The sequence below is a fragment of the Balaenoptera physalus genome, assembly GCF_965194825.1.
Source record: "Balaenoptera physalus genome assembly, chromosome: 8".
Classification (NCBI taxonomy): domain Eukaryota; kingdom Metazoa; phylum Chordata; class Mammalia; order Artiodactyla; family Balaenopteridae; genus Balaenoptera; species Balaenoptera physalus.
Window position 1 is genome coordinate 23,808,268 of NC_138887.1, and position 15,932 is coordinate 23,824,199.

The 15,932-nt window shown below is 35.7% G+C and overlaps 1 protein-coding gene and 1 long non-coding RNA gene across 2 annotated transcripts in view; one reads left to right on the forward strand and one right to left on the reverse strand.

The window, feature by feature from the left end:
* The window catches only part of LOC309666324, a 675,327-nt gene that overhangs the window by 116,609 nt on the left and 542,786 nt on the right, over positions 1 to 15,932 (forward strand). The window lies entirely within an intron of this gene.
* The window catches only part of SEMA3C (semaphorin 3C), a 185,235-nt gene that overhangs the window by 85,078 nt on the left and 84,225 nt on the right, over positions 1 to 15,932 (reverse strand). Inside the window, exons 3-4 of the mRNA XM_082473528.1 lie at positions 6,370 to 6,530; positions 5,069 to 5,131 (exon numbers count right to left, since the gene is read on the reverse strand). Coding sequence (XP_082329654.1) covers positions 5,069 to 5,131; positions 6,370 to 6,530 — 224 coding nt within the window. The remainder of the gene's footprint in view (positions 1 to 5,068; positions 5,132 to 6,369; positions 6,531 to 15,932) is intronic.

The window sequence follows — 15,932 nt, forward strand, 5'->3', positions numbered from 1 at the left end:
TGTCCACATTATTTCTGTCCTAGACCACTGCAGTTGTGTCAAGTCCATCCAGAAAATATTTATTTACTGAACTCATTCTGTGAAAGCACTGTATATGGTGCTAGCAATACTGAAATGAATAGGTTCAATTCCTGTTTTCAGAGAAAGGGGAGCATAATACATCAGGCTGTAGTAGATGCTATAATAGGGTTATATTTTTCAAAGTGTGCTATAGAAAGAAAGAGGAAATGAGTGATACTGAAGTGGGTGTAATGGTTTGAGAGTGGATGTCACTTGAGCTGGAACTTGCAGAATAAGCTAGAGATCCTGACAGGCAAAAGCGTAAGAAAGGAACATTCCAAAAGAAAACACAGCATGAACAGAAAAACTGCAGGCATGATAGTGCAGGATTTAGTTGGGGAATAGTGCCTAGAGAGGACAGAGGATTATTGTGTGATGAAACCAGAGAGGCAATTAGAACTGGACTACCATCATGCCATAGCATGATCGGCAGCAGAGAGTGAATTTAAGTATACAGATCTCAGAGCCAGATGACCTGGGTTCAAACTCTGGCTTTATCTTTTACTAGCTGTTTGAACTTGAGATATTTACTTAGCCTCTCTGTGTTTCCATCTTTTTACCTGTAAATGGTGATGATAATATTTGTTGTAAGCAGTATACTACTGAAGCACTTGGAACAGTGTCTGGCACATAATAAATATACCCAGTGTTAGGTATTAGATTCTTTCATATATATTTTCAGTTCCAATTGTCAGTACAAACCCTGTGTAATGGACAGGGAATTTGTCCTGCATAGAGATTAGTACAGGTCCTGACCACAGTAGACATCCATAAAAGGTTTGCGGAATGAGACATCAGTGAAATTCAATACCATGGATGCTCTCTTTTTATTGCTCAATTCTCTTTCAAAACTATTTCAAGGTACAATGCTAAATGAAAAATCAAGTTGCTAACATTATGCAGAATGTAATACCATTTTATGTATATACATATACATGTCATATACTAAAGTGCTGGAAGAATATACCCCCAATTTTTAAGTTATTATGTTTGGGTAGTGTAATTTATTTTATCTACTTAACAGTGTGTGCTTACTATGTGCTATGTACTGTTCTAAGCTCTCTGCAAATATTAATTCACGAATCCTTTTAATAACCCAATAAGGTAGGTTTTATGAGTAGCCCATTACACAGTTAAGAAAAATGAGACACAGAGAGGTTAAGTCTCCAGGGTCAGAGAGCTAATAAGAGATTGTTTTCTGTTGCTCTCTGCATGCTTTTCTAGGCCTTCAAAAATTTCTGTGTTAACATGTATTAGTTATATAATTTTAAAATAGATGTTTTAAAATAATATATCCTGGAGCTCAGATTAATAGGGCTTTAAAAATATTGACTCTTCATGGTCCATACTATGCAATGGAAAAAAAAATACCTCTTAATTTTTTTCTTCTTGGCCTATACTTCTTGGTCTGGGGAATATATCAAGGTATTCTGATAAATGTATTCCTAAAGAAAATATATTTTCAAATAGTTTAGGATCCTCTGGTCACAGAAACAGGGAAATTGATATTCTACAATTAATAAATCAAGTTTGACATTGTGTGTATGTAATGCATATAGGTCTAAATATATGTAACCATGCTTAATTTTTCAATGATCTCATACAGTATTTACTTAGCACATTCATTATCCTCTATCTCATTGGATATGTTTGACAGCATGTGTTATTGTTTAAGCTCAATTTATTTAGCGTGTGAATAAAATATTAATGTTCAGAAATAAATAGAGCATGTAGGAATGTGAATAAATAGGGGCAAAAAGGGAAATTGGGAGGTAAGTTATACTCTCTTAGCTGAGGCAGACAATAAGCTATATTCCCACCATGATAATTTATTTTCCTGATAAACATTAGTTTATTATATAGTATTATGATACACATTACCTGGGATCAAATTTTAAATTATATTGCATTATTTTCTAATAATGGAGTATTATTTTTATAGCTTTAATTAAAGTTTGATATAAGTAAAAAATCTAAAGGAATAAGAGATGTTTGATTCTACGGTTTTTTTTCAATTGTTATAGAAATATGAAATTTGTCATTAGTTTATGCTTTTCTTAGTAGAAGGTTAATATAATATTTAAAAGTAAAAAAGTTAATTTAACCAAAATATACCTTTAAAAATTGTGCATAATGAATTTATTATAAACTTATTAATCTAAAGGTATTAATAATTCAGTATCCACTGTGTCCTACCCCCAACCTGAGAAAAGTACTTGGAATAGATTCCCATGCTTACTGCTTCCATCTCCATTTTTCCAGATCTTGTTGAAATTTCATGAAGTGCCTAGATACAGATCTGGGCACTGGATCCAATCACTAAAAATGCAGTGAAATAAGTTCTAGAGTGTTTCAGGTGCATGCACAGGGAGGGGCAGCTAGCCCAGTCCTGGGTGGCAAGAAAGGACTCTCCAGAGAGGTGACATCTGCACTGTTATTTGAAAGGATGAGTAGATGATTTCCAGGCTAAAAAGATGGGAAGGTAATTCAACAAGAAGAGAATCACATGTAGCCTGCACCAAAGGCTGAAAGAGAGAAAGGGTACAACTTATTTGAATTTCAGTATTAATGAACTAGAATAAGGGGAAAAGTTAACATAAGACCTAGCATAATTGCCACCAAATCTATCAAACCTTTCCTAAATATCCCAGGTGCAATGAATTTTTTCTTTGTCTTTTGTGTGTATCCTCAGCATTTATCATATTCTCCCCGGAGAAGTGGCATGCTTTATCAACTAAGAGCAATAAGATCTAGAGCCATATGTGCCTGAGTCGGACAGAGGCCTCCCACTTGCAGGCAGTGCAGCTTTGGGTAAGTTCCTTAGTCTCTTAGTGATTCAGTTTATCTATCTTAAAAATGTGGATGACGACAATAATGTCCATCTTGCAGCATTGTCATGAGGATTAAAATAAAACACTTAGAATAGCACCTGGCCCATTCCATTAAGTGTTGGCTAGTATTACTTGGTAATAATTGTATATATGTCTCATCATCTCCAGTATATTGTAAAGACTCTTAAAGTTAGGAACTCCACCTTATTTACCTCTGGTTCCTTCACTTCAATTAACTGATTTGTACAAATTAAAATATTCAGTTCCTGCATTTTAAAAAATGAAATATTAAGTAATTAGATGATATTTATTCCAAAAGAGCTAAGAGATTCTTAAATATTTGGTTTCATTGAGAAGTGTAATTAAAATGTTGTTCTATAGAACTTCTATTTAGCATCATTTTTCTGCCACTGGTATCCTGATTAAAGGACACTTGTTTGTAAGTACCTCACATGCCTTAAGCGAGATGAATTTGTCAACATTCTCTTCTCTTGCATAGACAGAACATATATTTGAAAGTTAGTTTGGTTATTATTTCCCAGGACCCAACAGCGTTGGCTGTACTACAACAGAGTCCACTACCAGTTACCTCTGATTGGCCGTGTGGCAGAATATAAAGATACCCATGAATGATATTACAGCATGACAAAACTACGTGAAAACGTAAGCATGTATTGAAGATTTCATCTAATGACGTCTAATTATAAGAAAGCAAATAACAGAGCATTTCTACTTTGCCAAAGGGAGAAAGAAATCCAATGACTTGGCTAAGACTCTTCAGAAAATCAACAATAATTTTTGGAAAGAGAATGTGCAAAGGTATCTAAATCCTATATATTCTGCCTGTGGCAGTTTGTATGAATGGGACACAGAAATTTTTTTGAACAAAGAACAATTAAATCCAGTAATTACAACCACAGGATATTATTGTGGCAAAAGGCGAGACATGATCGCATAAACATCAATGGGAAAAATCTCTACATTAAAGGATGAAAGAAAATAGTTTAATTCATGCAAAATTATTGAAATCATAGCTTCAGGGGACCAAAAAAAAAAGTGCCTTTTCCACAACATTATACTTCATTCTGCTATTGGTTCCCTAGAAAACAATTGTAATGTACTCTTTTGAATGTTTCTTTCACATTTTTCTGGATTTTTTTCCTTTTCGATTGTGGTCCAACAGATCCTGTGGGTAGCAAATATGCTCCTGTGAGCTCCTTTTGCCCATTTAAAATTTTCTCTTATAAGGTGAATTATGAAACTAAAACAATGAAACCCTGAGCTGAGTCACTCCTGGTGAGCACTCTTGCCAAAACACCTGCTGGTGAGACCCAGAGATCTGCACTCCAGAGTCTGCTGTGGTCCTGCCTTAAGCCAGGCTTTTTCAGAACTTTGTTCTGAACTGCTAAGAATCAATAAAATATAAAAGTTTCATTTCCACACTTCTTCTTCCACAAGGAAGAAGTTTGAGACAAGAAGGTGAAATGACATCTAAGCTTCATTATAAACATTAAATGACTTGTGCACATTAAAGAGCTGTTCCATGTATTTTTTATAATATTCAAGAATAATTTAATGTGTCAGTTTCAGCAAGTCATTTGTAGAAATCAATATAGATTTATTCCTTGATTCTTTATATGGAATCTTTATATGGAATACGTTTTGTAAAAGTATTGCACACTGAACATTTACTGATATTTGTATCTGCCTTGATTTTTGTTTCTGTGGTTATTTTTAATTAACAAAGATAACAGCCATTACTGGTGATTTATGCTTCTGGAATGTGCTGGCTAACCACTACCCTTTTGACGAGAATCTTTCTTTGGAAAAGCCCACATGGTATCTGGGAGCTACTCCAGACACTTGAATTATCATTATTTCAGCAGCCTGCTGAGAATTCTGCAGGTTGGACCCACTTTGAACAGGGGTTATTACTGAAATCCATCATGAAAAGTGTCAGGGTTCAATAATGAAAGCAACGCAGGAAATTTTTACCCAGTCAGGAATTCCTACGTTACAGTGTTTAAGATTTCCAATCACTTTGCATTTACATTTCTTACCATGTGTCCAGCAGAGGATTCAAAACACCAATACCCTTTGTCTCATTCTTGGATGCACTCAAAGTACATGAATTCAAAGACTAAATATTTAAGTTTTGGATTTTTTTAAGCACTCACTGTGGGATCTTTGCCAGCCATTTTGCACTCTTCAACTTTGATTGTAGATGCTGGCCAGAAAACCTGCTCAGAAAGGAAAATAAAGGTTGCATAATCTCACTTGTATATATGACAGCTCAGTGCTCTTCATTTACTTTATGCTAACAGATTTCTTTAATTCTATATTTATATTTCAAATTTCTTCTTTCATTTTATGAACTCAATAAAGATTTTATTACTTTATTTCAACAATTATGTTTTTGTTTGTTCCATGAATTTTTCCTTCAACAATTCTTTCTATAATATGTGCTCATTTACTAATGGTACAATTTTAAAATAAGGAAATTATTGATGTGCACAATATAATGTATATTTCCCTCCCTCTGATTTATAGTACACTTTTCACAACTGCTTATATCACAATGAATTTATGTTTATACTGCTATCTTGGGTTTTTTTTGGTAAACTACACAGCTAGGCTGGTGAATTTACTGCAAACTAGGTACTTCAACAGCTAAAATAACCTGGATAAAGATTCTCTCTCTGACATACTGTGCTAGCATGCTAAGTCATTGCAGCCTTGGGTCAAGTCTGATGGGGATGATTTTTTTTTTTCATTGTCAGCCTGTAGCTCATTGTTAAAATAATAAAGTCAGATGTGTTCTTGCTGTAATAAATTTATAATTAATTTACTTTTATTTCTTTACTTTAATGAAGCTCAATTTATTTCCTTGCTGTGAAATAGAATGATAAATATAGTTAACCCTTGAACAACTCAGAGGCTAGGGACACTGACCCTATATTTCAGTTCCACATCCAAAGATTCAACCAACCATGTATCATGCAGTACTGTAGTACTTACAACCAAAAAGAATCTGCATATAAGTGGACCCGTGCAGTTCAAATCCCTGTTGCATAGGCCACATTTCTTCAAAGAACACTACATTTAATAATTGTGTTCTTTTCAAGGCCTTCTTGGTTTATGTACAGATGACAAGGTACTCTGTCCTTTAATCTGACCATTTTTCATGCTATACTCCATGCTTCTCCTTTTCCCTTTCGATGCATGTATACACAGGAAGTATTTTCTCACTTAGCTTCAAGTTGTAGATGGCTAAAAACTATGAAACTAGACATGGAGAATTGAATTGATTATATTTTCAGTCCTTGAAATAAGTAGTAATTTCCAAGTATTTATTGATACATGACCTGTATTTTCTATTGTTCTAATGATGCACATAATTTTTTCATTGTATTTGAAACTTTTAAAGAAAAAGACACTTAGGAATTTAGCATTGCCCTCATGAAAATGATAAACTTACACTCAAAGGTTCTTGACTTATGTTGTTAATATTCAAGGAAAGAATGTGATCTTTGCTGCCCACATATATCCGGTCCTGATCTTCATCCATTAATAATATCCTGTAGTCTAAAGGGTGGTGAGATAGGCTGAAGTATTCAGAGGTCTTGGTTTCTCGAAGCTCTGAAATAGTGAATAGCACAAGTGAAAATTGAGTATCTTGATTCCATTATTTTAATGAAAATTATCTTATGGAAATATTTACCAGAAAAGTCAAAATACATTTTCCTCCTACAATAAATTAATTTTAAAACAGTTATGTTAGTGGATATTTTTATTTATTGCCTCTATGCTGAATTAAAACATAAATAAATCCACAAATGCAATGTTAAAGTTTATAGTAGTACTACTTGATTACAAAATTATTCACATTTTGCTAGGACCTCAGCTCAGTTGTTTACTGTTTGTCATCAGCTCAAAGCTTGTTAAAATAAATCACCCAAAAAAATACAGCAAGTGAGTAGATTGAACAAAAAACAAAAGCAATGATGGTGTGAATGTCTTCCTAGACTCTCTTAATATTTTATGGTTGGACTCAATACGTTCATCATTTTAGGATTGTTGTTTCCTACCCTGAATATTTACCTTACTTCCTCAATGTAATTCTAACTAGTTTAATATATTTTTCTATAAATTACTTGGAAACAGACCTACTTTTTTTTCCATTACTTGTCGTTCAGAAGGCAATGTCATTTAAATGACAATATGCCTATGTATATATAAAAAGAAAAATGTGAATTTTCAGATATTCTGAATTTTTAGATTTTTTATCATCTCAATGGGTAGTGACGCATGTTCACTTAAATTCTTTTACATTAAATATGTGTCTGTATAGCTGAACTCTCAAGACAATGAATGCACCAGGACAATAAAAAAAAAAAATCAATAATCATTATAGCAGATTCAATTTTCTTTCCAGTCAAAATGCTCCTTTGCACAATTGAAGACTTTTCCATTCAAGTAGTTCAGGAGTTCTTTTGATCATGATCTTAAGAGAGTGACAAACTCTACAAAAGAGTCTGCTTTCAGGGATACTCCTTCAATGATGAACTATTTCTAAATTTTTAGTCATTGAATCACAAACACATTTCTAGAAATTCTGATAGGGCTGTGGATTGATTTAAACCAAAATTAAAAAGTATAAGAGCCCTTATAGGCAGCCACAAACTATATTCTGTGAGTACCTGGGCCATATCCCATGTGTGAAGATAGAGAAGCAACAAATTTAACCTGTTCTCTGGGCACCGCAGTTCAGAATGTCTGTCATAATATCCTTCAAATGGTTTTATATCTAGTCAATAATTTACAAATACTATGGGAGCGGCATAGTGATTATGAAACCACCTGTGGCACCAAACTCTCTGTGACATTGAACAAATTATTTAACCTCTCTGTGCCTTAATTTCTTCATTTGTAAAAAGCAACAATAATGGTATCTTCTACTGAGAGTCCATATGGAAATCAATAGAATACATGTAAATATTTGAAATGAGCGACAGAGGAAGTATTCAATCAATTATAATAATTATTACTGTTAGTATTATCAATTCTGAATCATTAATTACAGGAAAGCATTAAATTAGAAAAAAATAGATGCCTATTTTCCTACTTTTTTCTTTTCTTTTCTTTCTTTTCTTTTTCTTTTTTTTTTTTTTTAAACTTAAGGAGCTAGATTCCTAAAATTACTAACACAGGATCTTAAATCAAAGTCTCTGACATTCTTTCCACTCAGTAACAGCAAAGTGTAAGATTTTTTATGTGGAAGAAACCATTAACAAGTCACTGAAGTATTTAAGAAGAGTCTTAAGAAGTAACTCACGGCGGGGGTTGGGGGGGTTGGGGGGCAGGTTTCCCTCGTGGCGCAGTGGTTGAGAATCTGCCTGCCAATGCAGGGGACACGGGTTCGAGCCCTGGTCTGGGAAGATCCCACATGCCGTGGAGCAACTAGGCCCGTGAGCCACAACTACTGAGCCTGCGCGTCTGGAGCTTGTGCTCCACAGCAAGAGAGGCCGCGATAGTGAGAGGCCCGTGCACCGCGATGAAGAGTGGCCCCCGCTTGCCGCAACTAGAAAATACCTCGCACAGAAACGAACACCCAACACAGCCAAAAATAAATAAATTAATTAATTAATTTAAAAAATTTTTAAAAAAAGAAGTAACTCACGAAAGAAGACAAGACATTGAAAGAGCATTTAAACAAGAAACTGGAAGACAGATCTTTGGAAATAAAAGATTTGAGATGCTGAGCACTGTGCAGCATGCTAACCTAGTTACTGAGCCTCACTAGATATCACAGACAGACAGGTGATGCAGTTGGCAGCCCTGGTGCGACTGGCCTAAAAACTGGAACACCTTCTTTCGCGAGGACAGCAAAAAAGAGTGGATGGATGTTGTGCAGGAAAAAAGTTAGCCTCTGCTAGACCAGAGGTTATTGCTGAAGTAGGAAAAAAATCCAAGAGCTCAGAACATGAGAGAGAATATAAAATGCAACAAATGCCACTCAAAGGTTGGAGAAGACACATTCTCCTTTGATTTTGCCTAAAATCCAGGGTGTTTAATAAAGCTTGCTTTTCATCCTATGGAGGAGATTCACGGTTGCATAATTTTCCTGTAAAACATCATTTGTAGGGTGCTGGTTGGGTGCAGAATAGATATTCAACAAATACCTCATGAATAAATAACTCTCCAGTGAAATACACGGATTAAAGAAGTAAAATATGACTGAGTTCGTGGCATCTGGGGCCCAGCCACTGGAGTCTGAATGCTGGCTCTGCCATTTCATTTATATATGTACTTGGCCAGTGCCTTTATCCCTCTAGACTCCAGTGTCTTCATCTTTAAAGTCAGGATAATAATAGTCCTTACATCACAGGGGTATTGTGAGGTTTAAATTGTTAATATACATCAAGAGCTTAAAAGAGTACCTGTCTCACAGTGACATGGGTTACATGGGTTACCTGTTATTATGACTTGGGACAAGACTTCAAGCTTCAGCCAGACAAGTAAGAAGAACAATTCTTTACACAGGGAGAAAATATGGAAGACTAAACTGTCTGATTTATATGTATTAATATATTTAATATTTGTTTTTGTCACATGTAGAATCTACTCAAATTATTTGAGCAAGACAGTAAAATAATAAATCATTTTTAAGAATAATAATTTGGTGTGTAGGATAATTTTGGGGCATGTGAGACTGGAAAACTAAGAGATGCTCTTCCAGATATGATGATGATAAAGACCTGATTTGCCAGAAATAGAAAGGAAGAGAGGAGTTGATGTGAGGATCACTTAAAGGATTTGGAATGATTTTATATGAAGTTGGTCTTTGGGTAAAAGGAAGAGGTAATTATCTTCCAAAGACATAAACTAAGAACAGGATAAATGAACATGGGCTTTACTAATTTTGAGAGATTCAAAAGGGAAATTTCTTTGGTAAAGAGATTACTTGAGTGTTGATAGATTAAATTCAAGTAAAAGTGGAAATGTCCCACAAGCATATAAAATTAGATAACTAATTTGTCATTAGAAATATCAAATCTGCAGGGAGAGATTTCCAATTCTTCTCATGGATGATATGAAGCTCAGAGAGTAGACAGCTCTGAGGAAGCTCTGAGAAAGAGTAAGTCTAAAGTGAAAAGCAAAAGACAGAGATGCATTGATCATCAGATCCAAAAAGAGTATCTCTGTAACTGAAACTCAAAGTGAGTCATGATGTACAGGCAGCAGTGTGATACTGTGGAGAGAGTACAGAATTGGAGTCAGACAGTTCTGAGTTGAAATCCCAGTTTCATCACTTACTAACCTGTTACTTTAAGAAAACTACCTGATTTCTCCCAGGTTTCGATTTTCTCATCTATAAATTGGTTATGTTAATACATAGCTCAAAGGATATTCCACCAGCACACAGTAGAAGATCAGTGTGCTCCTTTTGGCAGGAGAGATTACTGACCCTCTGTCTAACAGATATTTTCTTTTTCTTCCCTGTTGGCAGGGAACCATATGCCAACCATAGTGGATCCCCCAGCAAGTGAGTGACTAAAAATATGACCATGTGACTAGTTCTGGCCAATGAGATTTAGAGGGAAGCTTTCAGCAAGGTTACTAGAAGAGGTTTCTTGGGTCTTAAAAATGGCACAAAAAAGAGGTGATTTCTTTTTCTGCTTCTGGACATTGGTAAGTGAGCATATAAAACTTTCAGCAGTTGCTGCTACCAAAAAGATTGCTATCTGAGAATGTCAAGCAGAAATTTAGGAAAAATGCTGAGTTCTATAAGAAATCATTCAATGTCTGCACTAACCCTACAACTGCTCTACTACAGGATTACTTCTGTTATACATGATTTTTTTTAAAAAATCCTTGCTTTTTTTTAGGCACCTTGAATTGAGGTTTGTTGTTTAAACCCTTACTAACTGATAATATCTCTCCAGTGTTCACAGCCCCTAACACCTCCTCACTCTTTCCACCATGGTTTGTTTAGTATGGCTATTTAAAAAAAAAAAAAAATTTTTTTTTTTTTTTTTTTTGCCTTTTCTTCCCAATGTATGTTGAAATAAAACCAAGAGTGTGAGCTGAGCTGGGAAAACAGTCTCAACTAAATTTTACTTGCAAGTAGCAAACAATGGCAGTTCTCCTCTTTACCTGTTTCGCTAGAAAATAATCAATTTCTTACATTAATTCAAATACCAGAGGGAGCAATAACTGCATTAACTTAAGCCTTTCTGGTCCAAGGATTTTATCTCTTTTTCTGGGCCATAAAGCTATCTTCAAATTTAATTACCTATAGCTCATTGATAGCTGACAGCTGTTAACCAAGGAAGATTTACTTTAGAAGTGCCTCTGTTAGAAGCCTAGAAGCTAAAGCTGTTTTTTTAAATGCTATTTAAATTGCTGGTAGTTAGCCATAGTTGAACTCTGGGGCTTGGGAAAAACAAAAAAATCAAAATGAACCTTTTTTTTTCTTAGAGAATAAAGAGATGAGTTCAAAGCATCCAGGATTTTTATCTATAAAGAGAATGACTGAATAATCCATCATTTTTGGTTTAATGCAGATCCAACTTAAGTCAATGAATGATTCAATAATTTGGCTACAGTTAGAGAAAATGATTTAATGATTTGGCTACAGTGAGAGAAGGAACTCACAATTATTGGTCTCTCATCTAAACAAGTCACAGAATGGCACTGTCCTACATTTCTTTACATCTTAATAATTATGTCATTCTTTTTACAGCACTGGAGGTACAGCTAGTTGAGCTGTTTCTCAGGACATGCTCAACTGACTGAGAAGGGACTTTGAGAGTATGCAGTATTAGAAAATGCAGCGGCCCCACAAAGGGCAGTGTAGGTCTCTAAATCCTTGGGAAAATCTCCTGGGAAACAGTATTAAAAAAAAATACGACATGCTTCTATCCTGAAATCCACATTATTGTAGCGTTCCAGGGTGGAAAATTACTGTTATGCCTTCCATGGCAGTGTTCCCTGAGGGAAAATTTGTAGCATGATATGCTTACCTGAAATTCATGTATTGACATGGGCTTATCTTTGTATGGAAACTATTGTAAGTCTTGGGAAGTTAACCAGGGCTGGGAGAAAAATAAGTTCCCCCCAAATATAAACCCTTGCAATATAAGCTTCTGGGACCACTTGAATATAGTCAACACACTGCTATAGCAATTACAACATAGTTTAATATACAGAACATATTGTCTGTAATTAACACTCTATCCCTAACCATATTAAGAATTAACCTTTGTTCTCTGTCAGTGATCTTAACATTTCTGAGGTGACTAAGTCAGTCAGAACTTATTCATGTGCTCGAAAATGTGATCTTGGTGGAGGAAGGTGAAGAGTCTAGAGTTCTCTTTTATGAATAATATATATCTGTTAAACTACTGATTAGGGAACACATTCCCTCAGAATACTATATTATCTTTGGCCTTTTATAAGTTTCAAAAACAAACAAAAGATTACTTGATTGAAAATCAGTCCCCAGGGGTCTCTTTATGAGAAGCATATGCAATGGTGGCTTATTAATTATATTTAAAGTTCATGATGTGCTATTAATTAATTAATTAATTAATTTTTGGGGGGTATTACTTCAATATTTTATTTTTAGGGACCACAAGATGAGTTAAGAAGTTCTGGTAAATATCAGAGAGGCAGGATCCGTATCACAAAGGCTTTGAGTACCAACATAAGAGGCTTCTACTTTGTTCTAAGGACATTTGTGAGCCTTGGGAAGCTACAAAGCAGGAAAGCAACAAGGTCATCTTCTGCCATCAGACACTATTTATTAAATAGAAAAATTAATGAAGACCAAGTGTCTACCACACCTGAAGACTGTCCCATCCCCAGGGCCCCTGCTGTGAAGGTTATCACAGAGAGAGAAAGCATGGTTTGGAAATCAAGGGATGTTAATGTCATGGGCCCTGTCACAGAACAGCTACTCAGAATAGATGTGTGGAAGGAGTGCAGGAATAACCAAGTGAGTGAGTGTGCCCCAGAGGGTGTGGAGAAAAGGGAACCCTTTTGCACTGTTGGTGCCAATGTAAATTGATACAGCCACTATGGAGAACAGTATGGAGGTTCTTTAAAAACTAAAAATAGAACTACCATATGACCCAGGAATCCCACTACTGGGCCTATACCCTGAGAAAACCATAATTCAAAAGGGCACATGTACCCCGATATGCTATTAATTTATATATTCAATACATATTTATTAAGCCCTTATCAAGGCAGGCTAGACATCTGCTCACAAAACAGGACACTAATATGAACATACCAGGCCCCTATGACAATTCCAAATCTTGCCTTACATTCTGTTATTTTATTTGGCTAAGCCCATCATGACAGTTTCCTCACCATAAACCTCAGCTCTCCCTCTGGCAGAATGCACACCTACAGATTTTAAAGTAAATCCTTAGCATGTCTTTTACTTTGGAGACATTGCTACTGACAGGATAATTTCCTCTCCTGAATATCTTATCTCAGAAGAATTTTAACTAGAGTGGGCTTATATGACCCATCCTCTCCCTGAGGCTCACTATCTTGAAAGTGGGTTAGAAACTGAACTTCACCTATCCCTTTAGGACAAACAGGCAGATAAAAATAAGACCAGTGAAACTTCAGCAGGCTGACACTGCAGTTCCTAATTCCTAAGGCAAAGAGACACCAGAAGGAATGTTGTAAATGTACACTTGCTCAAAAATAATAGACCCAAATAGCTACCACTTGTGGGTTTAACAGCAGGAGTAACTGTTCTAGGTGCTTTAAAAACCTGTTTAATTTGCATTTAAAACCTCTTTGTTAGGCTTTAATATTATTCCTGTTCTACATTTAAGGAGACTAAAATTCAGTTCATTTGAGCAATCTAACCAAGATCACATAGGAAAGAATAGAAGAGGCTAGAGCCAGGATTCAAGGCAAGGTGGGTTCCTTAATCTGTGAACTCTATCAGACACCCTTTTGTTTTTCAAGTAAGACTGACAATTTAAACACTTATTTATTGGGTTTTTACTATGTTCTTGACCTGCCCATGAGTCTGCGCAGTGCCAAATATAGTATAAGAAATGCCTCAGTTTCTCAAATTTTTTCTTTGCCAATTTGAGGAGCAGGGGGTGAGATGGGGTGGGGAGAGGAGAACATACTCCAAACAACTTGAGAATAATCAAATTCTCAGTGATGCTGTTCTCATTAAATCATCAGACCAACTCCAAGAAAAGCTACATGAGAGTGAGATCAGAGTCAGATATAGCTTCATGTAAGAGGTAAACGGTTCCACTTTTCTGTTTTTGATGGATGGGTATGATTGGCTAAGTGGAAGCAAACTGCCAAATGGATATAAGAAAGAAAAAGGAAAACAGTTCTATTCAGTGAGTCTGGCCAGGGAAGGACAACAGTGAATACAGAATGTATCTCCCAGGCACTGCATCAGAGGGCAAACTAACCAATATATACGAGCTTTTAAAGATGATTCTTATCCTGGTTTGCCACAAACAGCCCAGCTTTGGGCTGTTTTACCTGTGTAATTATCAATAGTGCCCCCTTTACACTCTCAAAAGATTCATGGTTTAAATGATTATTCTAATTTTAAGCTTTCTCTTCCTGTCTTGAATGGCTTTCCATTACTTTTAGAACAAAATCCAAAATTCTTAACATGGCCTTTTAGGCCTGCTATAATCTGGCTCAAGATTACCTCACTAGAAAATCTCAATCATCACTATTTGGATATTTTGTTTGTGTTCTCGCCCTTCTGACCTTTTCACATCTTCAAACTTGCCTTCCTCCTTTCTGCCTTAGGGTCTTTGTACATGTTATTCCTCTTGCTGAGAGGACTTTTCCTACCTTTTTCTAACTCCTACTCATAACTCAAGCAGTGATTTCGATGTAATTTAAATTGGACTGCTTCATAAAGGCTTTCTTGATCAGGTCTCTTGATGTCAGGTCTCAGATCTGCTGAGATTTGTTCAATTTCCCTTTGAATTTTCTCTTCTCTTAAAGGCTGCCTGGAAGATCATTTGAAATGGTTTAAAATGCCATGGATTGGGGGGTGGCGGACTATACTGTATGACTTGCTAAGGCCCGCACTGTCTTCTGTATAGTTTTGCATCTGAAACTGCCTCTAAATATGAGACAAAGTTCTTTGTTCATTCACACTCTATCCCATTTTTCTGTTATATTGAGTTTTATGATCTTTTAATTTTAGTGAATTAAAAATTATGAGCATGGATCCACCAGAGGGCAGACAGCAGAAGCAAGAAGAACTACAATTCTGCAACGCGTGGAAGGAAAACCACATTCACAGAAAGACAGACAAAAAGAAAAGGCAGAGGAATTTGTACTAGATGAAGGAACAGATAAAACCCCAGGAAAACAACTAAATGAAGTGGAGATAGGCAACTTTCCAGAAAAAGAATTCAGAATAATGATAGTGAAGATGATCCAGGACCTTGGAAAAAGATGGAGGCAAAGATCGAGAAGATGCAAGAAATGTTTAACAAAGACCGAGAAGAATTAAAGAACAAACAGAGATAAACAATACAATAACTGAAATGAAAAATACACTAGAAGGAATCAATAGCTGGGTAACTGAGGCAGAAGAATGGATAACTGACCAGGAAGACAGAATGGTGGAATTCACTGCCACAGGACAGAATAAAGAAAAAAGAATGAAAAGAAATGAAGACAGCCTAAGAGACCTCTGGGACAACATTAAACGGAACAACATTCACATTATAGGGTCCCAGAGGAGAAGAGAGAGAAATAACTCGAGAAAATATTTGAAGAGATTATAGTCGAAAACTTCCCTAACATGGGAAAGGAAATAGCCACCCAAGTCCAGGAAGTGCAGAGAGTCCCAGGCAGGATAAACCCAAGGAGAAACACATCAAGACACATAGTAATCAAACTGACAAAAATTAATGACAAAGAAAAATTATTGAACGCAGCAAGGGAAAAATGACAAATAACAAACAAGGGAACTCTAATAAGGTTAACAGCTGATTTCTCAGCAGACACTCTACA